The 26,509-nt window shown below is 48.6% G+C and overlaps 1 protein-coding gene across 3 annotated transcripts in view; it reads left to right on the top strand.

Annotated features, from left to right (window-relative positions):
* Positions 1–939: 939 nt before the first annotated feature.
* The window catches only part of YWHAE (tyrosine 3-monooxygenase/tryptophan 5-monooxygenase activation protein epsilon), a 69,146-nt gene continuing 43,576 nt past the window's right edge, over positions 940–26,509 (top strand). The window contains exons 1-2 of one of the 3 annotated variants that reach the window (XM_063700898.1): positions 940–1,073; positions 17,511–17,922. In XM_063700898.1, coding sequence (XP_063556968.1) covers positions 17,859–17,922 — 64 coding nt within the window. In that variant the 5' untranslated portion in view covers positions 940–1,073; positions 17,511–17,858. Of the gene's footprint in view, positions 1,074–17,464; positions 17,923–26,509 lie in introns of those variants that run through there. The other 2 variants (XM_031003281.3, XM_031003282.3) reach the window with 2 other exon arrangements.

The raw sequence follows: 26,509 nt of genomic DNA, 5'->3' as shown, positions 1-26,509 counted from the left end.
GTATTTTTAGTAGAGATGGGGTTTCACCATTTTGGCCAGGCTGGTCTCAAACCTCCTGACCGCAGGTGATCCACCCGCCTTGGCCCCCCAAAGTACTGGGATTACAGGCGTGAGCCACCGCGCCCGGCCTCGTGATTTTTTTTTTTTTTTTTTCAAGACAAAATTTCCCTCTTGTTCCCCAGGCTGGAGTGCAGTGGCGCGATCTCAGCTTACTCCAAACTTGCCTCCCGGGTTCAAGCGATTCTCCTGCCTCAGCCTCCCGAATAGCTGGGATTACAGGTGCACGCCACCAGGCCCTGCTAATTTTTGTATTTTTAGTAGAGATGGTGTTTCACCATATTGGCCAGGCTGGTCTTGAACTCTTGACCTCAGGTGATCCACCCGCCTCAGCCTCCCAATGTGCTGGAATTACAGGCGTGAGCCACTGCGCCCGGCCTCTGGCCTGGTGATATTTTTAAAGGTCTCCATGAGTATGAGTCATAAAATACTGATTTGAGCGGACCATAAGAATCATATAAAGGCCTGAAAGCAGGCCAGGTACAGTGGCTTATGCCTGTAATCCTAGCACTTGGGAGGCCTAGGCGGTGGAATCATTTGAGATCAGGAGTTTGAAACCAGCCTGGCCCAGATGGTGAAACACTGTCTCTACTAAAAATACAAAAAAAATTAGCTGGGTGTGGTGGCGTGCGCCTGTAATCCCAGCCACTTAGGCGGCTGAGGCAGAAGAATTGCTTGAACCCAAGAGGCTGACGGTGCAGTGAGATTGTGCCACTTCACTCCAGCCTGAGCGACAGGGTAAGACCCTGTCTGAAACAAAACCCAAAACCAAAAAAAACCCTGTTGAATGGCGTGTTCTTTTATATAGTCTACAGTATTCATACCAGCTGTCGTATTTTATGACCTGGACTTCCAGGTTAAATTCTGTTCCTCTTACAGGTATGAAAAGATGAGAGGGGGCCGGTATAGAAGAAAATGTGAAAATAACCATTAACCCTGCTAAGTTTGACGGAGAGGCGGAGAAAGTGGCGTGCTGTTGCCACCCATGTTTTGAAGACTGTGAAATGGGAGATAAGGTAGAGGCAAAAAAGAAACTTTAGCCATCTAGAAGTGAAGCTCAAAAACAGAGCAGGCCGGGCGCGGTGGCTCACGCCTCATCCCAGAACTGTGGGAGGCCGAGGTGGGTGGATTATGAGGTCAGGAGATCGAGACCATCCTGGCTAACACGGTGAAACCCCATCTCTAGCAAAAAAAAAAAAAAAAACAAAAAATTGGCTGGGCGCGGTGGCTCAACGCCTGTAATCCCAGCACTTTGGGAGGCCAAGGCGGGTGGATCACGAGGTCAGGAGATGGAGACCATCCTGGCTAACACGGTGAAACCCCGTCTCTACTAAAAATACAAAAAACTAGCCGGGCGTAGTGGCGGACGCCTGAGTCCCAGCTACTCCGGAGGCCGAGGCAGAATGGCTTGAACCTGGGAGGCGGAGTTTGCAGTGAGCTGAGACCACGCCACTGCACTCCAGCCTGGACGTCAGAGTGAGACTCCATCTCAAAAAAAAAAAAAAAAAGGCCAGGTGTGGTGGCAGGTGCCTTTAATCCCAGCTACTCGGGAAGCTGAGGCAGGAGAATCACTTCAACCAGGGAGGCAGAGGTTGCAGTAAGCTGAGATCGCACCATTGCACTCCAGCCTGGGCAACAGAGCGATACTGTCTCAAAAATAAATAAATAAAAATACAAAATTAGCCGGGCATGGTGGGGGATGCCTGTAATCTCAGCTACTTAGGAGGCTGAGGTGGGAGACTCTCTTGAACCTGGGAGGCAGAGGTTGCAGTGAACCAAGACCACACCACTACACTCCAGCCTGGGCGACAGAACCAGACTCCGTTTCAAAAAGCAAACAAGCAAAAAATCTATGATACTTAGAAAAAAGGAATGAATGTGATGAGTGTTTTTTTTTTGTTTTTTTTTTTTGAGATGGAGTTTTGCTCTGTTGTCCAGCCTGGAGTGCAATGGTGCCATCTCAGCTCACCACAACCTCCACCTCCCAGGTTAAAGCTATTCTTCTGCCTCAGCGTCCCAAGTAGCTGGGATTCCAGTGTGTGCCACCACGTCTGGCTAATTTTTTGTATTTTTAGTAGAGATGGGGTTTCACCATGTTGGCCAGGCTGGTCTTGAACTCCTGACCTTGTGATCTGCCCGCCTCAGCCTCCCAAAGTGCTGGGTTTACAGGCGTGAGCCACCGTGCCCGGCCCTTTGTTTGTTTCTTTTGGGAGACAAAACTCACTATTGCCTAGGCTGGGATGCGACAGTGCAACCCGGACTCAGTGCAGCCTGGACCTCCGGGACTCAAGCAATCTGCCCACCTATGCCTCCAAAATAGCTGGGACGACAGTTGCGCACCACCACACCTGGCTAGTTTTTTAATTTTTGGTAGAGATGAGGGTTTTGCTATGGCTGGTCTTGAACTCCTAGGCTCAAGTAATCCTCCCGCCTCAACCCCCCAAAATGCTGGGATTATCTGTGTAAGCTGCCATTCCCGGCTGAATGTGATTTTTTTTGTTTTTTGTTTGTTTGAGATGGGGTCTCACTCTGTTGCCCAGGCTGGAGTGCAGTGGCATGATCTCAGCTCACAGAAACCTCTGCCTCCTGGGCTCAAGCGATCCTCCCACCTCTCAGCCTTCCAGGCAGCTGGGACTACAGGCGCACACCACCATCCCCAGCTAATTTTTGAGGTTTTTTTAAATTACTATTTTTTAAGAGATGGGGTCTTGCTATGTAGCCCAGGCTGGTCTCAAACTCCTGAACTCAAAGGCTCCACCTGCCTTGGCCTCCAAACATGCTGGGATTACAGGCCTGAGCCACCGTGCCTGGCCAAAGTGAGGTTCTTGATCGTATTTTCTTTTTTTCTTTTCTTTTTTTTTTTTCCGAGACAGAGTCTTGTTCTGTCACCCAGGCTGGACTACAGTGGTACAATCTTGCCACACTGCAACCTCCACCTCCTGGGTTCAAGAAATTCTCCTGCCTCAGCCTCCCAAGTAGCTGGGATTACAGGCGCCCACCATCACACCCAGCTAATTTTTGTACTTTTAGTAGAGATGGGGTTTTACCGTGTTGGCCAGGCTGGTCTTGAACTCCTGACCTCAGGTGATCCGCCCGCCTCAGCCTTCCAAAGTGCTAGGATTACAGCCGTGAGCCACTGCGCCTGGCTCAAGACCCTGTCTGTTAAAAAAAAACAAAACTATCAGTTCTCGCTGGATGGACGTCTCCATTTGGAAGTGGTGAAGGCACCTCACGCTCAACATATTCCAAGCCAAATTCATGATCCCGGCTGGGCGTGATGGCTCATGCCGGTAATCCTAACACTTTGCAAGCGGAGGCAGGAGAATCACTTGAGTTCAGGAGTTCGAGACCAGCCTGGGCAACACAGTGAGACCCTGTCTCTAAAAAATAAAAATAGGCTGGACACGGTGGCTCACACCTGTAATCCCAGCACTTTGGGAGGCCGATGTGGGCAGATCACTTGAGGTCAGTTCGAGACCAGCCTGGCCAACATGGTGAAACCCTGTCTCTAGTAAAAATATTTAAAAATTAGGCTGAGCAAGGTGGCTCATGCCTGTAATCCCAGCACTTTGGGAGGCCGAGGCGGGCGGCTCACGAGTCCGGAGATCGAGACCATCCTGGCTAATATGGTGAAACCCCATCTCTACTAAAAATACAAAAAATTAGCTGTGCAAGGTGGCGAGTACTTGTAGTCCCAGCTACTGTGGAGGCTGAGGCAGGAGAATGGCATGAACCCAGGAGGTGGAGCTTGCGGTGAGCGAAGATCACGCCACTGCACTCCAGCTGGGACAACAGAGCGAGACTCTGTCTCAAAAAAAAAAAAAAAAAAAAAAAAAAAAGGCCGGGTGCGGTGGCTCACACCTGTAATCCCAGCACTTTGGGAGGCCGAGGCGGGTGGATCAGGTCAGGAGTTCAAAACCAGCCTGGCCAAGATGCTGAAACCCTGTCTCTACTAAAAATACAAAAAAATTAGCTGGGCGTGGTGGCAGGTGCCTATAATCTCAGCCACTCGTGAGGCTGAGGCAGAGAACAGCCTGAATCCGGGAGGCGGAGGTTGCAGTGATCCGAGATTGTGCCACTGCACTCCAGCCTGAGGAACAGAGCAAGACTTGTCTAAATAAAATAAACTAAAATAATTTTAAAAAATTAGCCAGGCATGGTGGCAGGTGCCCGTAGTCCCAGATGCTCGAGAGGCTGAGGCAGGAGAATCGCTGGAACCCGGGAGATGGAGGTTGCAGTGAGCCGCGATCGCACCACTGCACTCCAACCTGGGCAACAGGGTGAGACCCCATCTCAAAAATAAAAACAAATTGATGATCCCGCTCCCCATTTGCTCCTTGTTCAGCTTTCCTATCTCAATGTCTATCACTGTTGGCCAGGCCACAACTCTGGAGGCAATCCTCTCCTCTTTGCTCTCGCTGGCCATTTACCAAGTCCTTAGTCCTGCACAGTTCACTTTCCTCCCTCCCCACTCCTGCCACCGTAGTTCAAACTGCCAGCGCCTCTTGTCTGGATGACCTCAACAGCTGCCTAACTGGGCTCCTTGTCACTAGTTTTGGCCCTTCCAGTCCATCCACATTGCAGCCCCTGTGAGCTTTTATATCATCTCCTATTAGATTATATTCTCCTTCAGCCAGTGTCTAAACTCTCTGCAAAGGGAAACGGAGCTCTTCAGGTTCGAGCTCCTCCTTCCCTTCCCAGCCTCATCTTCCTCACTCTCCCTGCGGTGCTCTGGGCTCCAACCACACTGAATTTCTTGCCCTGTCTTTACCTGACCCACCTGCTCTCTCCTCTGGGTTTTTGGACACTGTAACTATCTCATTTTCAAACATCAGTCTTATCTAATGTCCTAATTTGGGTTAGGTGCCTGTCCTGTGTCCTGTCTTGCTAACATGCACTTACTGCCATGACCTCACACTGAGCTGAGATTGCCCGTGAGTGTGTCCATCACAAGGCCACGGCTACTCATTGTTGTATTCCCAACACCCAGCCCTGCTAGACACAGCAGATACCCAGGGGTTGTATTCTGAACCAAAAAGTGAAAACAGAATAGGTGGGCTAGAGGTCATCAAAAGCCATGTGGGCATGGTGGCTCACCCCTGTAATCCTAGCACTTTGGGAGGCCAACTTGGGCAGATCACCTGAGGTTGGGAGTTCGAGACTAGCCTGGCCAACATGGTGAAACCCCATGTCTAATAAAAATAGAAAAATTAAGGCCGGCCACAGTGGCTCATGCCTGTAATTCCAGCACTTTGGGAGGCCAAGACGGGTGGATCACTTGAGGTCAGGAGTTCCAGACCAGCCTGACCAACATGGCGAAATGCCATCTCTATTAAAAACACAAAATTAGGCCGGGCGCGGTGGCTCAACGCCTGTAATCCCAGCACTTTGTGAGGCCAAGACGGGTGGATCACTTGAGGTCAGGAGTTCCAGACCAGCCTGGCCAACATGGTGAAACCCTGTCTCTACTAAAAATACAAAAACTAGCTGGGCCTAGTGGCAGGCACCTGTAATCCTAGCTACTTGGGAGGCTGAGACAGGAGAATTGCTTGAACCTGGGGGGTGGAGGGTGCAGTGAGCCGAGATCATGCCACTGCTCTCAGCCTGGGAGAAAGAGCAAGCCTCTGTCTCAAAAAAAAAAAAAAAAAAAATTAGCCGGGCGTTGTGGCACGCACCTGTAGTCCCAGCTACTTGAGAGGCTGAGGCAGGAGAATCACTTGAACCCAGGAAGCGGAGGTTGCAGTGAGCTGAGATCACACCATTTCACTCCAGCCTGAGCATCACTGCAAGACTCTGTCTCAAAACAAACAAACAAACAAACAAACAAAGTTACTCTATCAGTTAGCTTTTGCTGCAAAGTAAACCATGCCAATCCTTAGTGGCTTAAAATAACAATCACTTAGCCATCTTATAATTACACAGGTCAGCAGCTGGGGTTGGGCTCAGCTGGGCAGTTCTCCAAGTCTTGGCCAGTTTCACTCGTGGATGAGGTCAGATGCTGATTGGCGGGGGCTGGCTGATCTTGGATGGCCCTCAGCTGACACAGTTTATCTCTACTTCCTGTGGTCTCCCATCCTCCAGCAGGGCAGCCTGGACTGAGTCCGTGGCTATTGGCAGGGTTCCAAGAGACCAAGGTCTCTTAAGGTGTAACCGTGGAATTGACACAATGTCAGTCCCCCTACATTCTTTTTGTTATTTTCCCCAATTTAAATCTTTTAATTTAAAAGTAAACTTTACTGTTGAAAATGCAAACTTGGGGCCGGGCGCAGTGGCTCACGCCTGTAATCCCAGCACTTTGGGAGACCGAGGCAAGTGGATCACAAGGTCAGCAGATTGAGACCATCCTGGCTAACACGGTGAAACCCCGTCTCTACTAAAAATATAAAAAAACTAGCAGCTGGGTGTGGTGGTGGGTGCCTTAATCCCAGCTACTCGGGAGGCTGAGTTCAGAAGAATGGCTTGAACCCGGGAGGCAGAGGTTGCACTGAGCCAAGATTGCGCCACTGCACTCCAGCCTGGGTGAAAGAGCGAGACTCCGTCTCAAAAATAAAAAAAAAAAGAAAATGCAAACTTGGGGAGGGCAGAAAGGTCACACACAAGGCTGCCACGTCACACCTGGAGAGTTGCACAGCTGCCGAGCAGAGGTGCTCCTTGCTTCCCAGAAGGTGCAGCCGCCGAACTCCCCTGCATTCTATTGATCAAAGCAAGGCACAAGGCCAGCCGAAACTCCAGCAGGCTTTGTCTGCTTGCAGGATCATCACTTTTGTTTAGTTTGTTTGAGACAGGGTCTCATTTTGTCACCCAGGCTGCAGTGCAGTGGCACAGTCACAGCTCACTGCAGCCTCGACCACCTGGGCTCAAAGTATCCTCCCAACTTAACCTTGTGATTGGTAGGAACTACAGGTGCGCGCCACCGCGCCCAGCTAAGTTTTGTTATTTTTTTATAGAGATGGGGGTTTCACCATGTTGGCCAGATTGGTCTAGAACTCCTGAGCTCAAGCAGCCCTCCTGCCTCAGCCTCCCTTACTGCTGGGAAGGACCCTCTTTTTTTGTGAGATGGAGTCTCACTCTATCGCCCAGGCTGGAGTGTAGTGGCGCAATCTTGGCTCACTGCATCCTCCGCCTCCTAGGATCAAGCGATTTTCCTGCTTCAGCCTCCTGAGTAGCAGGGATTACAGGTACCTGTCCCCACGCCTGGCTATGTTTTGTATTTTTAGTAGAGACGGGGTTTCGCCATGTTGCTTAGGCTGGTCTTGAACTCCTGAGCTCAGCTGATCTGCCTGCCTCAGCCTCCCAAAGTGCTGGGATTACAGGTGTGAGCCACCGCACCCAGCAGGATCATTTTTTAATTCAAACGAGGGCATTTCTTTAGCAGGGGTACCTTTTTTAATGAGTCCCACAAAAGTTCCTTATGAGCCAACAGGGCCCTGATATTCAAATGAAAGTTAGCACAGAGCTGGTTACTAAAGAATATGCAAGGGCACAGGGTACGCAACGCAGCAAAATGAAGTCAGCACAAAACTAAAGACACAACTCTTATTAATGGATCAGAATAAATCAATGAGGAATTGAGAGAAACGGGAGCAAGGAAAAACAACAAAGACTCAGTGAGGTTAATATGTCTACATTGAATTCAGAAGTCACCAGGAAAACAAAGCACACAAAATATGATTTATTTCTATAAAAGGCAAATCTATAGAGATAGGAAATAGATTAGTGGTTGCCTAGGGCTGGGAGTAGGAATGGAGGTTGATTGTAAATGGGCACAAAGTTTGATTTTAGTATGATGGGAATGCTCCAAAATTAGACTGTGGCGATGGCGGGATAACTCTGCAATAGACTAAAACTCATTGAATTCTTGCTCAAAATATGTGAATTCATGGTGTGGAAATTGTTTCTCAATGAACATATTCTTTTTATTTTGTTTTGCTTTTTGAGACGGAGTCTTGCTCTGTCTAGAGATGGGGTTTTACCATGTTGACCCAGCTGGTCTCCAATTCCTGACTTCAGCTGATCTGCCCACCTCAGCGTCCCAAAGTGCCAGGATTACAGGCATGAGCCCCCGTGCCCGGCCCCAGCAAACATGTTCTTTAAATATTGTCACTTGTCAGTCTTAGCACAATAAGGCCAAGGGAAGCTTGCAGCAAGCACCACCTCTGAGGTATTCTGGCAAAAAACAAACAAAAAAACCAAACCTGAACCTGGCTGTCATCCAACCACCACTTTACAGGAAATTTAAGGAATAGGAAACAATTTAAATAGCATCACAAGGAAGCAAAGAAACAAGTCCAGAGGGCCGGGTGCGGTGGCTCACACCTGTAATCACGAGGTCAGGAGATCGAGACCATCCTGGCTAACATGGTGAAACCGTATCTCTACTAAAAATACAAAAATTACCTGGGCGTGGTGGCAGGCGCCTTAATCCCAGCTACTGAGGAGGCTGAGTTCAGAAGAATGGCTTGAACCCGGGAGGCGGAGGTTGCAGTGAGCGGAAATTGCGCCACTGCACTCCAGCCTAGGTGACAGAGCGAGACCCCCTGTTTCAAAAAAAAAAAAAAAAAGTCCAGAGTGTGAGATACTCTACATGACAAACAGCCCAGAGTTGTCATCTTTTCATACATGATATGAAAAATAAATGGTCGGGCGCGGTGGCTCATGCCTGTAATCCCAGCACTTTGGGAGGCTGAGGCGGGCGGATCACCTCAGGTTGGGAGTTCGAGACCAGCCTGACCAACATGGAGAAACGCCTTCTCTACTAAAAACACAAAATTAGCCAGGCGTGGTGGCACATGCCTGTAATCCCAGCTACTAGGGAGGCTGAGACAGGAGAATTGCTTGAACCCGGGAGGTGGAGGTTGTGGTGAGCCGAGATTGCGCCATTGTACTCCAGCCTGGGCAATAAGAGTGAAACTCCATCTTTAAAAAAAAAAAGAAAAGAAAAGAAAAGAAAGAAAGAAAAAGGCAGGAAGGGGCTGGGCGCGGTGGCTCACGCCTGTAATCCCACCACTCTGAGAGGCTGAGGTGGGCAGATCACCTGAGGTCAGGAGTTCGAGAACATCCTGGCGAACATGGCGAAGCCCTGTCTCTACTAAAAATACAAAAATTAGGGCCGAGTGCAGTGGCTCATGCCTGTAATCCCAACACTTTAGAAGGCTTAGGCAGCCAGATTACCTGAGATTGGGAGTTAGAGACCAGCCTGGCTAACATGGTGAAACCCTGTCTCTACTAAAAATACAAAAAATTAGCCGGGCGTGGTAGTGGACACCTGTAGTCCCAGCTACTCGGGAGGCTGAGGCAGGAGAATGGCGTGAACCTGGGAGGCGGAGGTTGCAGTGAGCCGAGATCGTGCCACTGCACTCCAGCCTGGGCGGCGGAGCGAGACTCCATCTCAAAAAAAGAAAAAAAAATTATTTATCAGAAACCAATAGTAAACCTCAATGGTGAAACACTAGTCATTCCTATTAAAATCAAGTATTCAATAGAATTCAATAATGCCCATTATTATATCTCTTATTTAATACTTCTCTGAAGCTCCAAGTCAATGCAGAAAGAAGTTAGAATTAAATAAGAACTTGGCTGGGCGTGGTGGCTCACGCCTGTCATCCCAGCACTGTGGGAGGCTGAGGCAGGCGGATCACGAGGTCAGGAGATCGAGACCATCCTGGCTAACACGGTGAAACCCCATCTCTACTAAAAATACAACAAATTAGCCGGGCGTGGTGGCAGGTGCCTGTAGTCCCAACTCGGGATGCTGAGGCAGGAGAATGGTGTGAACCCGGGAGGCGGAGCTTACAGTGAGCTGAGATCGCGCCACTGCACTCCAGCCTGGGCGACAGAGCAAGACTCCACCTCAAAAAAAAAAAAAAAATTAGCCGGGCATGGTGGCGGGCGCCTGTAGTCCCAGCTACTAGGGAGGCTGAGGCAGGAGAATGGCGTGAACCTGGGAGGCAGAGGTTGCAGTGAGCCGAGATCGTGCCACTGCACTCCAGCCTGGGCAACACAGTGAGACTCTGTCTCAAAAAAAAAAAAAAAACCTAATAAGACAGAGTTCAGTAAGGCAGTTGGGTACAAGATAACTATCAAAAATCATGGATTTGGGGCTGGGCACAGTGGCTCATGCCTGTAATCTCAGCACTTTGGGAGGCTGAGGCTGGCAGATTGTTGAGCGCAGGCATTTGAGACCAGGCAGAGCAACATGGCGAAACCCCGTCTATACAAAAAAAAAAAAAGTGATTTTTGTATATATCAGTGGAAGTATAGATCAATCAGAAATATAAAATAGGGCCGGACGTGGTGGCTCACGCCTGTAATCCCAGCACTTTGGGAGGCCAAGGTGGGCGGATTGCCTGAGGTCAGGAGTTCAAGTCCAGCCTGGCCAACATGGTGAAACCCTGTCTCTACTAAAAATACAAAAGTTAGCCGGGTGTGGTGGCACATACCTGTAATCCCAGCTACTCGGGAGGCTGAGGCAGGAGAATTGCTTGAACCCGGGAGGCGGAGGTTGCAGTTAGCTGAGATCATGCCACTACACTCCAGCCTGGCCGACAGAGCGAGACTCTGTCTCAAAAAAAAAAAAAAGAAAAAAAGAAATATAAAATGGGGGAGAGCCCATTTATAATATCAATAGCCTCCCAAATACTTGGGAACAAAGTTAATTAGAAACATGTGAGACCTCTATACATCTAACCACACAATTGTGCTTAAGATCATTTCAGGCCGGGCGCAGTGGCTCATGCCTGTAATCCCAGCACTTTGGGAGGTCGAGGCAGGCAGATCACCTGAGGTCAGGAGTTCAAGACTAGCCTGGCCAACATGGTGAAACCCCATCTCTACTAAAAATACAAATTTAGCCAGGCGTGGTGGCGTGCGCCTGTAGTCCCAGCTACTCAGGAGGCTGAAGCAGGAGAATCGTTTGAACCCGGAGCAGAGGTTGCAGTGAGCCGAGATTGTGCCGCTGCACTCCAGCCTAGGCAACAGAGTGAGATTTTGTCTCAAAAAAAAACAAAAAAATCATTTCAGCAAGGAGACTGGAATAAAATTGGAGAATTTTCCTGAGAAAACTCATTTTTGAACATATCTCCAATTCTTGGGCTGGGTGCAGTGGCTCAAGTCTGTCATCCCAGCGCTTTGGGAGGGCGAGGCAGGTGGATCACCTGAGGTCAGGATTTTGAGACTAGCCTGGCCAGCGTGGTGAAATCCCATCTCTACTAAATACAAGAAATTAGCCGGGCGTCATGGCACATGCCTGTAATTCCAGCTACTTGGGAGGCTGGGGCAGGAGAATCACTTGAACCCGGGAGGCAGAAGTTGCAGTGAGCCGAGATTGTGCCACTGCACTCGATCCTGGGCCACAAGAGTGAAACTTTGTCTCAAAAAATAAAAAATAAAAAAGTAAGAAAAGAAAGAAAAGAAAAGAAAAAAAATTTCCAATTGTCTTTTAATTAATCTATAAATTCACAACAGCCCCCAAAAAACCTACATGGGTCTTGAGAGAACTTTTCTTTTTTTTTTTTTGAGACGGAGTCTCGCTCTGTTGCCCAGGCTGGAGTGCAGTGGCGCGATCTCGGCTCACTGCAAGTTGCGCCTCCCGGGTTCATTCCATTCTCCTGCCTCAGTCTCCCAAGTAGCTGGGGCTACAGGCGCCCGCCACCACATCCGGCTAATTTTTTTGTATTTTTAGTAGAGACGGGGTTTCACCGTGTTGGCCAGGATGGTCTCGATCTCCTGACCTCGTGTTCCGCCCACCTCGGCCTCCCAAAATGCTCGGATTACAGGCATGAGCCACCGCGCCCGGCCGTGAGAACTTTTCAAGTTGATTCTGAAGTTCATCTAGCAGAGTAAAAGTACAAAATCAGTGAAATTTTGAAGGAAAAAATGTTCTACCAGATATAAAAACGTACTATAATGGTATTATATTTAACATCTTATCGACATAAGAACAAACAGATCAGAGGAAATGCATAGAAAGATTCTAGAACCAGACATAGGAAAATTTGAAACATAATAAACATGTCATTTCAAATCACTTTAGGTATGGATTTTTTTTTTTTTTTTTTTTTTGAGACGATGTCTTGATCTGTCGCCAGGCTAGAGTGCAGTGGCTCAATCTCGGCTCACTGCCACCTCCGACTCCCTAGTTCAAGCGATTCTCCTGCCTCAGTCTTCCAAGTAGCTGGGATTACAGGTACATGTCACCACACCTGGCTAATTTTTGCATTTTTAGTAGAGAAGAGGTTTCACCATGTTGGTCATGCTGGTCTTGAACTCCTGACATCATGATCTGCCCGCCTCGGCCTCCCAAAGTGCTGGGATTACAGGCGTGAGTCACCGTGCCAGGCCTTGTTTTGTTTTTTTGAGACAAAGTGTCTGTCACCCAGGCTGGAGTAAAGTGGTGTCATCAAGTCTCACTGCAAACTCCAACTCTTGGGTTCAAGCAGTTCTCTCTCCTCAGCCTCTTAAGTAGCTGGGACTACAAGCACACACAACCGTGCCGTTAATTTTTGTATTTTTAGTAAAGAGAAGGTCTCAGTATGTTGCCTACACTGGTCTCAAACTCCTGGGCTTAAGCGATTCCCCCCACCTAAGCCTCCTAAAGTGTTGGCATTACAGGCATGAGCCACCAAGTGTGCATAGATTTTTTTTATTTCTTCTTTGTTCTTTTTCTTTTTTCTTTTTTTGAAGACAGAGTCTGGCCCTGTTGGCCATGCTGGAGTGCAGTGCTGTGATCATGGCTCACTGCAGCCTCCACCTCCTGGGCTCAAGCGATCTTCCCACTATAGCCTCCGGAGTAGCTGGGACTACAGGTGCATGCCACCACATCCAACAATTTTTTGTAGAGATGGGGGTCTCACAGTGTTGCCCAGGCTGGTCTTGAAATCCTGGTCTCAAGCGATCCTCCCACTTTGGCCTCCTAGAGTGCTGGGATTTCAGGCATGAGCCACTGTGCTGAGCCTGGGTTTTTTTTTTTTTTTTTTAAATACCATAAAGTCTATTGATTTTTTTTTTTTTTTTTGAGACAGAGTTTTGCTCTGCCACCCAGGCTGGAGTGCAGTGGCATGATCTTGGCTCACTGCAACCTCCTCCCGCCAGGTTCACGCGATTCTCTGCCTCAGCCTCCCGAGTAGCTGGGATTATAGGTGTGCACCATCATGTCCAGCGAATCTTTGTATTTTTATTTTTATTTTATTTATTTTTTTTGAGATGGAGTCTCGTTCTGTCACCCAGGCTGGAGTGCAGTGGCATGATCTCAGCTCACAGTAACCTCTGGCTCCCGGGTTCAAGTGATTCTCCTGCCTCAGCCTCCTGAGAAGCTGGGATTACATGGGGATTATAACCCCATGCCCGGCTAATTTTTTGTGTATTTTTAGTAGAGATGGGGTTTCACTATGTTGGCCAGACTGGTCACGAACTCCTGACCTCATGATCCGCCCGCCTTGGCCTCCCGAAGTGCTGGGATAAGAGGCGTGAGCCACCGTGCCCGGCCTTTGTATTTTTAGTAGAGAAGGGGTTTCGCCATGTTGGCCAGGCTGGTCTCAAACTCCTGACGTCAGGTGATCCACCCGCCTCAGATTCCCAAAGTGCTGGGACTACAGAAGTGAGCCACCGAGCCTGGTTAATGATATTTTTTAACATCTTATTTCCTTCTGATAGTGCTTAGTACACTGCCACATATCTAGGGGCTCTCCGGACGGACTGAGTGAGTTCTTGTTTCTTATTAAAGCAAATTTTCAATCAGGCAGGGAGACTTACACTTGGGGTTGTGATCTATGACGTGGAGATTGTTTCAAAGGAGTTTCAATAGCAAGTGAAGTATCTATGGCCGCGGCAGCCGTGAAAAGCGCAGGACCGTATCACGACAGCCACCTCTGTGCAGCACCAGGATGTTTTATATCTGTTTATAATCCCGAATGCTACATCAAAAATGTTTCTGTGTCTATTTTTGGTGCCTTATCAACCATGTCTGCCCGTTAGTTCCACGTATTGAGAGAACGGGCAGTGCAGTCACAGCAGCAATCTACGTGTAGGGTTTCTGCCGTCTCAGCAGTTACGTAGGAAGAGGCACTTTTGGAGAGACTTAGGTGGGTCTGGGGAGACACTGTACAGAAGCTTCTTTGTGAAAGAGACGGCCGATAGCTTCTTTCCCCAGCACAGACAGCTGCATAGCCACGGCAGCCCCTGTAATCAACCCGGCAGCAGAGCTGTCTTTGTAGGTAGGTTTGTGAATGTGTGGACCAAATCCTTAATTTGGCCACCCCTATTGGCCACTCATTGCTCTCAAATTACCTGTCTGTCTTCACTGCTCCTCTCAGGAGACCCCTACGCTTACCAGTTCCACTTTCTCGGCTTCCCTGAGCTTCAACCAAATGCAATCTGGCTTCCAACACCATTTCGAAACTCCTCTTGAAGGTCACTAATGACCTAATCGCTATATCCAATGGCTTTCCCTCAGTGCTAATCTGACTTATGTCTCTGCAGAATTTAATACGACTGACATCTCCTTTTATTCTTTTTTTTTTTTTGATATGGAGTCTCACTCTGTCACCCAGGCTGGGGTGCAGTGGCACAATCTCGGCTCACCACAACTTCTGCCTCCCAGGTTCAAGTGATTCTCCGGCCTCAGCCTCCTGAGTAGCTGGGATTACAGCCGCGTGCCACCATGCCCGGCTACTTTTTGTATTTTTAGTAGACACAGGGTTTCACCATTTTGGTCAGGCTGGTCGCGAACTCCTGACCTCATTATCTGCCCGCCTTGGCCTCCCAAAGTGCTGGGATTACAGGCGTGAGCCACTGTGCCCGGCCAACAGCTTCCCTTCTATTTGGAATGCGTGTCCCCTTTTACAACTCCTTCGTGGTCATTTGTACCTGGGTGATCCTTGGGTACCTGCGGATCCCTGATCCTCTGAACCAACATGTGCTAAAAGGAACTTTGTCTTTCTCTGCATTCCATCAGCAAGTGTTCCTAGCATTCCCATTTTTTGTTAATATTCTCAGGGTGGAAAGATGGAAAGTCAATTTTTATTATAAGATCTCCAATCTGGGCCAGGTGCGGTGGCTCACGCTGGTAATCCCAGCACTTTGGGAGGCTGAGGTGGGAGGATCACCTGAGGTCGGAGTTCAAGACCAGCCTGGCTAATACGGTGAAACCCTGTCTCTACTAAAAATACAAAAATTAGCTGGGCGTGGTGGGGCACACCTGTAATCCCAGCTACTTGGGGGGCTGAGACAGGAGAATCACTCGAACCCGGGAGACAGAAGTTGTGGTGAGCTGAGATTGTGACATTGCACTCCAGCCTGGGCGACAGAGTGAGACTGTCTCAAAATAAAAAATAAAAATAAAAAATTAAAGAGCTGCAATCTGATCAGCTGCTTGTGGCTTCCCTCTATAGTGCTATTCCTATTTATCCTTTCCTTTCTATTTTCATTGCTCCCATGTATTACGTTCGGTTATCCTCCTCTTTAATCATTGCTATGGAATATTTGTTAATATTTCTGAAATATAACTATGATGACATCATCCTCCACGCAAAATCATACAGCTCCCTTGGCCACAAAATAGGATGCAAGATTGGGTGCGTTGGTGCAAGCCTGTAGTCTCCCAACTACTTGGGAGGCCAAGGTGGGATTGCTTGAGCTCAGTTTAAGGCCAGTCTGTGCAACGTGGCAAGATCCCTCCCTCTCCCCACTTTATTTTTTGAGACAGGGTCTCGCTCTGTTATCCAGGCTGGAGTCCACTGGTGCAATCACAATTCACTGCAGCCTCAACCTCCTGGACTCAGGAGATCCTCCTGCTTCAGCCTCTGAAACTGCTAAGATATGGTTCACGCCTGTAATCCCAGCACTTTGGGAAGCCGAGGTGGGCAGATCACGAGGTCAGGAGATCGAGGACATCCTGGCTAACACGGTGAAACCCCGTCTCTATTAAAAATACAAAAAATTGGCCGGGTGTGGTGGCACGTGCCCGTAGTCTCAGCTACTTGGGAGGCTGAGGCAGGAGAATTGCTTCAACCTGGGAGGCGGAGGTTGCAGTGAGCCGAGATCACGACACTGCACCCCAGCCTGGGCAACAGAGCGAGATGCTGACTCAAATGAAAAAAAAAAAAAAGGTTTTTATAGACATGGAGTCTCGCTATGTTGCCCAGGCTGGGCTCAAGTTATCCTTCCGCATGGGCCTCCCAAGCGCCAGAAACTGAAGCAATCTTCACTGAGTTATTCCTGCCTCCACAATCTTTATTTGATCTTGGTCCAACTCTTTTGTACCATGTACTCCACACCACCCTCATCTAACAAATTCCCTGCTCCTATTCATAGTGGGCCTAGGGAGGGAAAAAGGTTAAACAGGAGAAGAAAAAGATCAGTGTGAGGGGAAAGTTGAGGCGTGAAAACTGGAGCTCCCCTGTCCCTGACAACTATAACACGGCCCAGTTCATTTTTTTTCTTTTTCTTTCTTCTTTTTTTGAGACAGAGTTGTGCTCTTGTTGCCCAGGCTGGAGTGCAATGGTGTGATCTCGGTTCACTGCACCCTCCCACTCCCGGGTTCAAGCGATTCTCCTGCCTCAGCCTCTGGAGTAGCTGGGATTACAGGCATGCACCACCACGCCCAGCTAATTTTTGTATATATATATAATTTTTCTTTTGAAACACAGTCTCTCACTGCCGCTTGGGCTGGAGTGCAATGGGAGGATCTCGGCTCACTGTAACCTCCGCCTCCCGGGTTCAAGAGATTCTCCTGCCTCAGCCTCCTGAGTAGCTGGGATGACAGTCATGCACCACCATGCCAAGCTAATTTTTTGTATTTTTAGTAGAGACGGGGTTTCACTATATTGGCCAGGCTGGTCTCGAACTCCTGACCTTGTGATCCTCCCGCCTTGGCCTCCCAAAGTGCTGGGATGACAGGCATGAGCCACCGTGCCCGGCCAGGGCCCAGTTCGTTACCCTGAGTCTAAAAGTGTCTGAAAAAGGCCCATGAAAGGCTTGGCCGAGAAAACTAGGACGCGGGCTGGGCGCGGTGGCTCACCCCTGTAATCCCAGCGCTTTGGGAGGCCGAGGCGGGCGGATCATCTGAGGTCGGGAGTTCGAGACCAGCCTGGCCAACATGGTGAAACCCCATCTCTATTAAAAATACAAAAGCTGGGGGTGGTGGCGGGGGCCTGAAATCCCAGCTACTCGAGAGGCTGAGGCAGCAGAATCACTTGAACCCGGGAAGGCGGACGTTGTGGTAACCAGAGATCGCACCACTGCACTCCAGCCTGGGGAACAAGAGGGAAACTCCGTCTCAAAAAAAAAAAAAAAAAGAAAAGAAAAAAGAAAAGAAAACCAGGGCGCGGTAGTGACAGCCGCAGATTTCGGGAAAGAAGACCTGCCATGACAGAAACCGTTACAGCCTCCGTCGTTCTTTTCCGCAGGTCGGGCCTCGGGCCCCGGTCTGACCCAGGTCTCTCGCTGGCTTTTTTCAGGAGCAGTCCCGGCCGGCCCCGCCTCAGCCCTTCTCGTTCCCCGGGGGCCGCTCCCTTTCGGCAGTCGCAGTTCCCGCCTCTGGGCTCCGGCGCCCGCTGAGCCGACAGAGAGGCGTCTCGTGCGCTCGTTCCAGCCTCTTCGGGCGCCGAGTTCCAGGACCCGCCCCCCGCGCCAGTTGCCAGGGAGCGGTTGCCATAGAGCTGAGCAGTTGTCCGCGTGCGCAGGCGGAAGTCCCGGATTGAGGCGCCGCCATTTTTGCTGCCCGGACGCGGAGCGAGAGGCTGAGAGCGTTGGAGACAGTATCCGCTTCCATCCGTCGCGCAGACCCTGCCGGAGCCGCTGCCGCTATGGATGATCGAGAGGATCTGGTGTACCAGGCGAAGCTGGCCGAGCAGGCTGAGCGATACGACGGTGAGTTGGGGGGGCAACGGGGGGCTGGAATTCTCGGACCCTCTGCCGCCGCCCACAGAGGCCGGGAACAGGAGACAAAATGGCGGCATCGTCTGCGAGCCTGGCCCGGGGGCTTGGGTTCGGGAAGCAGGGAATGGCCTGGGAGCTCGCGGGGCTATGGGAGGCTCTATGCCCTGGAATGTGACCCTTTCGCCGTCCTTAGCTGCTAATAACTCGCGGGCCGGGAGGCCGGGGCGACAGGGTGGAGGAGTTGGTTGTAAAATGGCGGCTGGGGGGAGGGCGAGTCCCGGGGCGGGGGAGGGGGAGGAGATGGCGGGTGCTGTCTCCGAACGAGCCACCCTCATGGGAGCTTCTGGGACGGCCTTGGGATGTGGAGAACAATTGGGTGGGGTGACGGGGGAAGCAGCACCTGCTACACGGGAGAGAGCGAAGACCGGGAGCTGTAGCGCGGGCGCCTTTCAGGGAAATATGGCGGGTGGGGGCGGTGGCTTTTCCCCGGAGGCCCCGTGTGGGGCGGCGGCCGTGGAGTCTCACAAAGGAGAACCTTTGAGAGCGATGGGCTTCCTCAGGCCTGAGGTGGGGGACAGTCGTGGATGATGGTGGGGGGAGAGGGGTGAGTGGGAATCACTGCAGTTCGTCTTCGGGCGGTGGCAGGCTCCCATGCTGCGATCGGGTTTCTTTCCCGTAGGCCGGCACCTCGTAGTGAGGGGTTTTGGGGCTTTTCCTCCTCGTCGTCTTCTGGGGAGGCCCAGAAAATCCTCACTCCCTCCCTTTCCTCAGACTTAAAACAGGAGACCTCGAAGTTCCTGTAACCTTTCTCCGGCTCCATCACCCGTGGGTTCTGATGGATAGAACCAGGAGACCAGGAGGCCACGACTCTGAGAGTTCGAGCCTTTGTAGAGCCCGAGCCTCCGTCCACCCGTTTGTGAAAACGATGACTTTACAGTGTGTGCGCACCATCATGACAAATGGAAAGACCTGTTGAAATAAAGTTATTTCCAATAGTGTTCAGTAACCGTATTTTGGTTGACTGCAGGCTCGGAATGCTGGTCTGTACTTCGTGGGGGATCTTAACCTATTCCAGGCGCTCGGCTGAGGTTGGGGTTTTTGAGTTATGAAGGTTGAAGATCCTGTTGCTTTCTTTTTTTCCGTTTTAAATAAATGGGTTTATGTAGAAATTTTAGTAGGTCCTCTTTGTTCGTTGTTCTTTTGCCCCTAATGGGTTCTCCAGTCCTTTTTCAGAACTTTATCGAATATCCATTGTGTCTGTCCAGTCATTGTCAGGAAGTTTATTCTTAATCCTCTCTCCCAATCCACCCTTTGAAATACCCTCACATTTATAATTGTGCGATACTGTAGTATTAAACGAAAAGTCATGTCTGTGGGTCCTGTGGTTTTAATGCTTTTGCGTGGTAGGGTGGGGTGAGACATGGTTGGAATCAGGTATCTTTGATCCTTAGATTTTTTTCCTAATTAAACTACCTATATTTCAAAATGTTAAGTAGGGCCCTTGCTTTCCTCGAAATGCAGATTTAGTCATGTGAATAACTTCAGGGCTAGTCCCCCTTATCATCAGAAATAAGGATTCAGGGATTTGAAAATAAGACAAGGCCTCTAGAACTCATATTTAGGAAATACAGTGAACTAAATTTCGTCTTGTAAATTCTTAAATTGCTAGTTGTATTGAACAAGGTTCTTGTTGGGAGAGGGAGGGGGATAAGATGGGGAAGTACAGCTCAAGGTCTGCTTTGTCTTTATTTCAGTGTTTAAAAATCAAACAGATATGAATGTGCTTGTATTGGAAGTCTCCTCCTCCGCCCCCTCATCTCCAGATGTTCCCCTCTTAATCTATTAGTGTTCTTGGGAGGAAACAAATTGTACTTGAATGCTTTCTATTTTGTGGGTATTGGGGCTTTTTAAGTAAACTTGCTGTGATAACTAGAAAGGATGTGAGGAAAGGTCTTTTTCTTTTTGAAAGCTCCTTTAAAAAACTGATTTGAAAGCTTGTGATTGTAGTTTCCAAATAAAGTACAGGTTAGTGATAATTATATTTTTGATGTGAGTGGTGAGGATTTCTGACCAGAGCCCTTAACTGGTTATTGAACATAGGGCTCTGATACAGCCACATCATTACAGTTGTTAATGTTAGGTGTCCCCTTCAGGATCTAAAGGGGTAAGGAAATAGGATCTACAAGGTGAGGAGCTATTGCTGTGACTTGGGGCATAAGGTAGGACTCAGTGGATAGGAGAGGAGGAGGAGGAGACAGAAACCAGGAATTTCTACCTGTGTCCTCTACCTGTGTCCATTCCTTTATTGAGTGCGGTATTTTTTTGTTTCTGGTGGCAAAGTTTTCCCGGAGTTCTGGTCACCAAACAGAACTTAGCAGGTGTCGGGGTGGAAGAAGGTAAGACAGTGTATTGGCAGGATTTCTTTATTGGGTACTTGTACCCAAATGCTGGGTTTCCAGCTGCCCTTTTATCTCTCTGTTACTGCAGCAGGCTTATTTTATTTTGCTTGCTGTGTTGAATTAGTGCCTAAACTTCTTTGTATCCTCATTTAATTCTATCCTGGGGCGTTGGAATCAATTTATATGGATTATTTAACAGTACTGGAGGAAGAGCTAAGCTGTGCTCAGGAAAACGACAATTTTGGGTCACAGGAAATATTTAAGTTTGGGGCTGGGAGTTGAAGATTAAATCTAGCATCTCATCACTTTAACAAGCCAGTAGTCTATTCGAATCGTTTTTACCTCCTTTGAAACCGTATTAAGCAAGTCCATTATTTCTTAGCATTTCTCAAACAGCTCTTACTGTCCCGTATATGAAATAGTACAAGAAATTGGGGAAGAAAGGCCGGGTGGGGTGGCTCACGCCTGTAATCCCAGCACCTTGGGAGGTCGAGGCGGGTGGATCACCTGAGGTCGGGAGTTCAAGACCAGCCTGGCCAACATGGTGAAACCCTGTCTCTACAAAAATAAAAAAATTATCCGGGCATAGCTACTGAGGAGGTTGAGGTGGAAGAATCACTTGAACCCGGGAGGTGAAGGTTGTAGTGAACCAGGATTGTGGCATTACACTACAGCCTGGGCAACAGAGCGAGACTCTTGTCTCCAAAAAAAAAAAAAAAAAAAGCCGGGTTCGGTGGCTCATGCCTGTAATCCCAGTACTTTGGGAGGCTGAGGCAGGTGGATCACCTGAGGTCAGAAGTTCGAGACCAGCCTGACCAACATGGAGAAACCCCGTCTGTAGTAAAAATACAAAATTAGCCGGGGGTGGTGGGTGCCTGTAATCCCAGCTACTTGGGAGGCAGAGGCAGGAGAATCACTTGAACCCCGGAGGCCGAGGTTGCGGTGAGCCGAGATCGCGCCATTGCACTCCATCCTGGGCAACAACAACAACAACAATAAAAAACGGGGAATATAGAGGGGAAGAGTTTACCCGTTTTTGGGGAGCAGAGGGATAACAATAAACTACATTTGGGCTTGTGGGGCTGTTGTTGGTTTTGTCTTTTCCTAGTCTCTTCCCTATCAAGATTGGCTTCATGGAAGGTAGGATGAAGTTTTGATGGTCATGTTGGATTCACTAGGAATGCATCTGTTGAGTCATTTACTTGAGAGCTGTCTTTTTTTTCTTTTGAGACGGAGTCTCGCTCTGTCTCCCAGGCTGGAGTGAAGTGGCACAATCTCGGCCCACTGCAACCTCCACCTCCAGGGTTCAAGCGATTCTCCTGCCTCACCCTCCCGAGTAGCTGGGACTACAGGCATGTGACACCATGCCATGCTAATTTTGTATTTCTTTTTTAGTAGAGACACGGTTTCTCCATGTTGGTCAGGCTGGTCTCGAACTCCCGACCTCAGGTGATCCGCCCACCCCAGTCTCCCAAAGTGCTGACATTACAGACCTGAGCCACCGCGCCTGGTCGAGAGCTGTCTTTTTTTTGAGACGGAGTCTTGCTCTTGTGGCCCAGGCTGTAGTGCAATAGCACGATCTTGGCTCACTGCAACCTCCACCTCCTGGGTTCAAGCGATTCTCCTGCCTCAGCCTCCAAGAGTAGCTGGGATTACAGGCATCCGCCACTATGCCAGGCTAATTTTGTATTTTTAGTAGAGATGGGGTTTCGCCATGTTGGCCAGGCTGATCTCGAACTCCTGACCTCAGGTGATCCGCCCGCCTCGGCCTCCCAGAGTGCTGGGGTTACAGGCATGAGCCACTGAGCCCGCTGAGAGCTGTCCTTTTAAAACACCAGATCCTCATCTCTAGCTAGCTTCTTCTGCTAGTTAGTGAAGAACAGGGAAGGGACCATGTGTGGAATGAACTTTTTACTACGGTCTTGTTAGGAAAAAAATAGGTAGTAGTAAATTAACGTTGTTAATAAGTTTAGAAGTATTTAGATTAACTACCAGTTCTTTGACTGTAGGCCAGTAATTTTCCATTGCTGTTTCAGTTAATGGACTAACTTTCTGGAGTAAAGTTTGTTTTTCTCCTTCTTAAATGCATAGACAGAACTGAGTAACGTAGTGTTAAAAATCCCTTCTACCACTGGGCTCTGTCACCCAGGCTGGAGTGCAATGGCGTGGTCTCGGCTTACTGCAACCTCCGCCTCCCGGGTTCAAGCGATTCTCCTGGCTCAGCCTCCCAAGTAGCTGGGACTACAGGCGCGTGCCACCACACTCGGCTAATTTTTTGTATTTTTAGTAGAGACGGGGTTTTGCCATGTTGGCCAGGATGGTCTTTATCTCCTGATCTCAGGTGATCTGCCCACCTCAGCCTCCCAAACTGCTGGGATTACAGGTGTGAGCCACCGCGCCCAGCCAATTTTTGTGTTTTTGGTAGAGACAGGGTTTTACCATGTTTGCCAGGCTGGTCTTGAACTCCTGACCTCAGGTGATCTGCCTGCCTCGGCCTCCCAAAGTGTTGGAATTACAGGCGTGAGCCACCACACCCGGCCTGATTTTTTTTTTTTTTTCATGGATGACTGTAAGGTTGACTGATACTGCAGGCATATTTTTTCTTTATATTTCAAGAACACTGTGTACACAAACAGTAATGACAAGCATGGAGTAAAGGCTACATTTTTATTTTTATTTAGTTTTTTGAGACAGAGTCTTGCTCTCTCACCTAGGGTGGAGTGTAGTGGTAGGATCTCGGCTCACTGTAGCCTCTGCCCCCTGGGTTCAAGCGATTCTCCTGCCTCTGCTTCCCGAGTAGCTGGGACTACAGGCGCCCGCCATCGCACCTGGCTAATTTTTGTATTTTTAGTAGAGATGGGGTTTCACAATGTTTGTCAGGCTGATCTCTGACTCCTGACCTCAGGTGATCCTCCCGCCTCAGCCTCCCAAAGGGCTAGCATTACAGGTATGAGCCACTGTACCTGGCCTAAATTTTTAATTTTTTAATGGGCACGTATTAGGTGTATGTATTTATGGGAAGGCTAAATTAAAAAAAAATTTTTTTTTGAGACAGGGTCTTGCTTTGTGACCCAGGCTGAAGTGCAGTGTCACTATTATAGCTTACTGCAGGCTCGACCTCCAGAGTTCGAGTGACCCTCCTGCCTCAGCTTCCCGAGTAGCTGGGACTGTTGCACCGGCCTAATTTTTGTGTATTTTTTTTTTTTTTTTTTTTTGTAGATTTGAGGTCTCTATGTTGCCCAGGCTGGTCTTGAATTCCTGGACTCCCACCTTGGCCTCCCAAAGTGCTGGGATTACAGGTGTGAGTCACTGCCTCTGGCCTAAACTTTACATATGTGTATATGACATTATGCAGTACCTCAGTTCACAGACCACGTTGACAAAAGTTTTTAATTTATATAACAAGATTGAAGCAGGTAGAGCGTTACTCCTATTTTCTGGTTCCAGAAAGTGAGTTTGAGAGAGAGATTTTTCTGTGATCATATGGCTAATCAGTTATTAAATGGTAAAGCCAGAACTTAGTGTCTGCTGACCTTTAGATCAGATCGGTACACTTACTCTCAGCCACTCAGAAGACCTCTGTGAAGTAAGGTGGTGCCTTTCAGGGGAGTAGGGGCTGAGTAGGGTATGCTTGATGCTTGTTCTTTAACAATTCTAATAGCATCTACTTCACATCTTGATGTTTGTGATGACTAATATCCATGGTGAATTGTAGACAAAATCTTTTCACTTTCCTAAAGAAACCTGATGGTTTTTTTCAGAGATAAAATCCCATCTCAAGGCACAGCGAAATTAAAATGAGGTGAAGTTTAGGTACTGTCAGAATGTTTATTCGCATACAGATTCTTAAAAAACATGATTTATTGTAGACAGATGTCACCTCTTTAAGCAAAAGAAAAAAACAACCAAAAAAAGAAAAGCCCCAGCCGGGTTCCGCAGCTCAAACACCTGCAATCCCAGCACTGTGGGAGGCCGAGGTGGGCGGATCCCCTGAGGTCAGGAGTTTGAGACCATCCTGACCAATATGGTGAAAACCAGTCTCTACTAAAAATACAAAAATTAGCCGGCCTGTGATGGCTCGTGCCTTTAGTCCCAGCTACTGAGGAGGGAAATCGCTTGACCCTGGGAGGTGGAGGTTGCAGTGAGCCCACATTGCACCATCGCACTCCAGTCTGGGCCACAGAGGGAGATCCTGTCTCAAGAAAAGAAAAGCCCCGTAGTTTATCATAATGTCTGTACTGGGATATGGCTGATGCTATGCATTTCTGTAAAGTAGCTTTAAAATATTTTCTCCTCAATTTTATCTTTTTCCTTTTTTTTTTTTTGAGACAGGGTCTCACTCAGTCCCCCAGGCTGTAGTGCAGTGGTGCGATCTTGGCTCACTGCAGCCTCTACCTTCCAGTCTCAGGTGATTCCCCCACCTCAGCCTCTCAAGTAGCTGTTTTTTTGGTTTGTTTGTATGTTTTTAAATTTTATTTATTTATTTATTTATTTATTTATTTATTTATTTGGAGAGATGGAGTCTTGCTCTGTCACCCAGGCTGGAGTGCTGGAGTACAGTGGCGCGATCCACCACGCCCAGCTAATTTCTTTTGTATTTTAGTAGAGATGGGGTTTCACCATGTTGCCCAGGCTGGTCTCGGAATTCCTGGACTCAAGCAATCTGTCAGACTTGGCCTCCCAAAGTGCTGGGATTATAGGCGTGAGCCACCACCCCCGGCCACCTTTGTCTTAGTGAATGCTATTAAGTTGTTAGGTTAGTGATGTAGTCATACAACTTTTTTTTGTTTTGAGATGGATTTTCGCTCTTGTCATCCAGGCTGGAGTGCAGTGGCGCGATCTTGGCTCACTGCAGCCTCCGCTTCCTGGGCTCAAGTGATTGTCCTGCCTCAGCCTCCCGAGTAGCTGAGACTACAGACTTGGGCCATCATGCTTGGCTAATTTTTGTATTTTTAGTAGAGACAGAGTTTCACCATATTAGCCAGGCTGGTCTTCAACTCCTGACCTCAGGTAGTCCGCCTGCCTCAGCCTCCCAAAATGCTGGGATTACAGGCGTGAGCCACCGCACCCGGCCAGATATAGACATACAACTTCTAGGAGGGACTAAGGTTGGCATATGATTCACCAGTGTTGTTCTGGGTGGTTGGCTAGATAGCTGTCTAATGGAATCCATTAAGGAGTAGGAAAGAGCAGCAAGAAAAATGGCTATTTTCACTATTTTTGAAATGGTCAGTTAACAGTTCAAGATAGATACATATACTTTTTTGAGACAAGGTCTTGCTTTGTTGGCCAGGCTTGGATTGCATTGGTGCAGTAACGATTCACTGCAGCCTCAACCTCCCAGGCCCAAATGATCATCCCATCTCAGCCTCCCACTTAGCTGGGCCCACAGCTGTGCACCACAATACCTGGGTAATTTAAAAGAACTTTTTTTTCTTTTTCTTTTTCTTTTTTCCCGAGACAAGATCTCACTATATTACTCAGGCTGGGATGCATTGTCACATTTATGGCTCACTGCAGCTTTGACCCCCTGGGCACCTCAGCATGCCAAGTAGCTGGGGCTACAGAAGTATACCACCACTTCTGGCTAATTTTTGTAGAGACAGGATTTTACCACGTTGCCCAGGTCTTGAACTCGAGCTCAAGATTCACCTGCCTCGGCCTCCCAAAGTTTTGCGATTACAGGCGTGAGCCACCATGGCTGGCAAAAAAATATTTTTGGTAGAGGCCTGGTCCCAGCGGATTGCCCAGGCTGATCTTGAACTCCTGAGCTGATGTGATCTTCCCACCAGGTAGCTGGTACCGCCATGACCAGCTAATTAAAACAATTTTTTTTTGTGGAGACGGGATCCCACTGTGTTGTCCAGGTAACTCCTGGGTTCAAGCGATCCTCCCACTGGGCCTCCCCAAAGTGCAGGGATTATAGGCATGAACCACTGCACCCGGCCAGCTTGATATATTTAGGTATTGATATATCCAAATTGACGAATTGGTTGCCAACAGAACCTCATGGTTCTCTGACTAAATGTTAATGCTAGTGATGGCCCTAAGAACAATTTCAGATGTTCATTTAAATTTATTAAATTGTAGCAAATAATAATGAAAGTCACCATAATTTAACATCCACATGAGTATATCTTGAAAAGACAGACTTAATTCATCAGCTACAACAGCAGGCA

The sequence above is a fragment of the Gorilla gorilla genome, chromosome 19 (genome assembly GCF_029281585.2).
Source record: "Gorilla gorilla gorilla isolate KB3781 chromosome 19, NHGRI_mGorGor1-v2.1_pri, whole genome shotgun sequence".
Lineage (NCBI taxonomy): Eukaryota > Metazoa > Chordata > Mammalia > Primates > Hominidae > Gorilla > Gorilla gorilla.
Note: the sequence above shows the minus strand (reverse complement) of the source record. Positions and strands in the feature narration are given on the sequence as shown.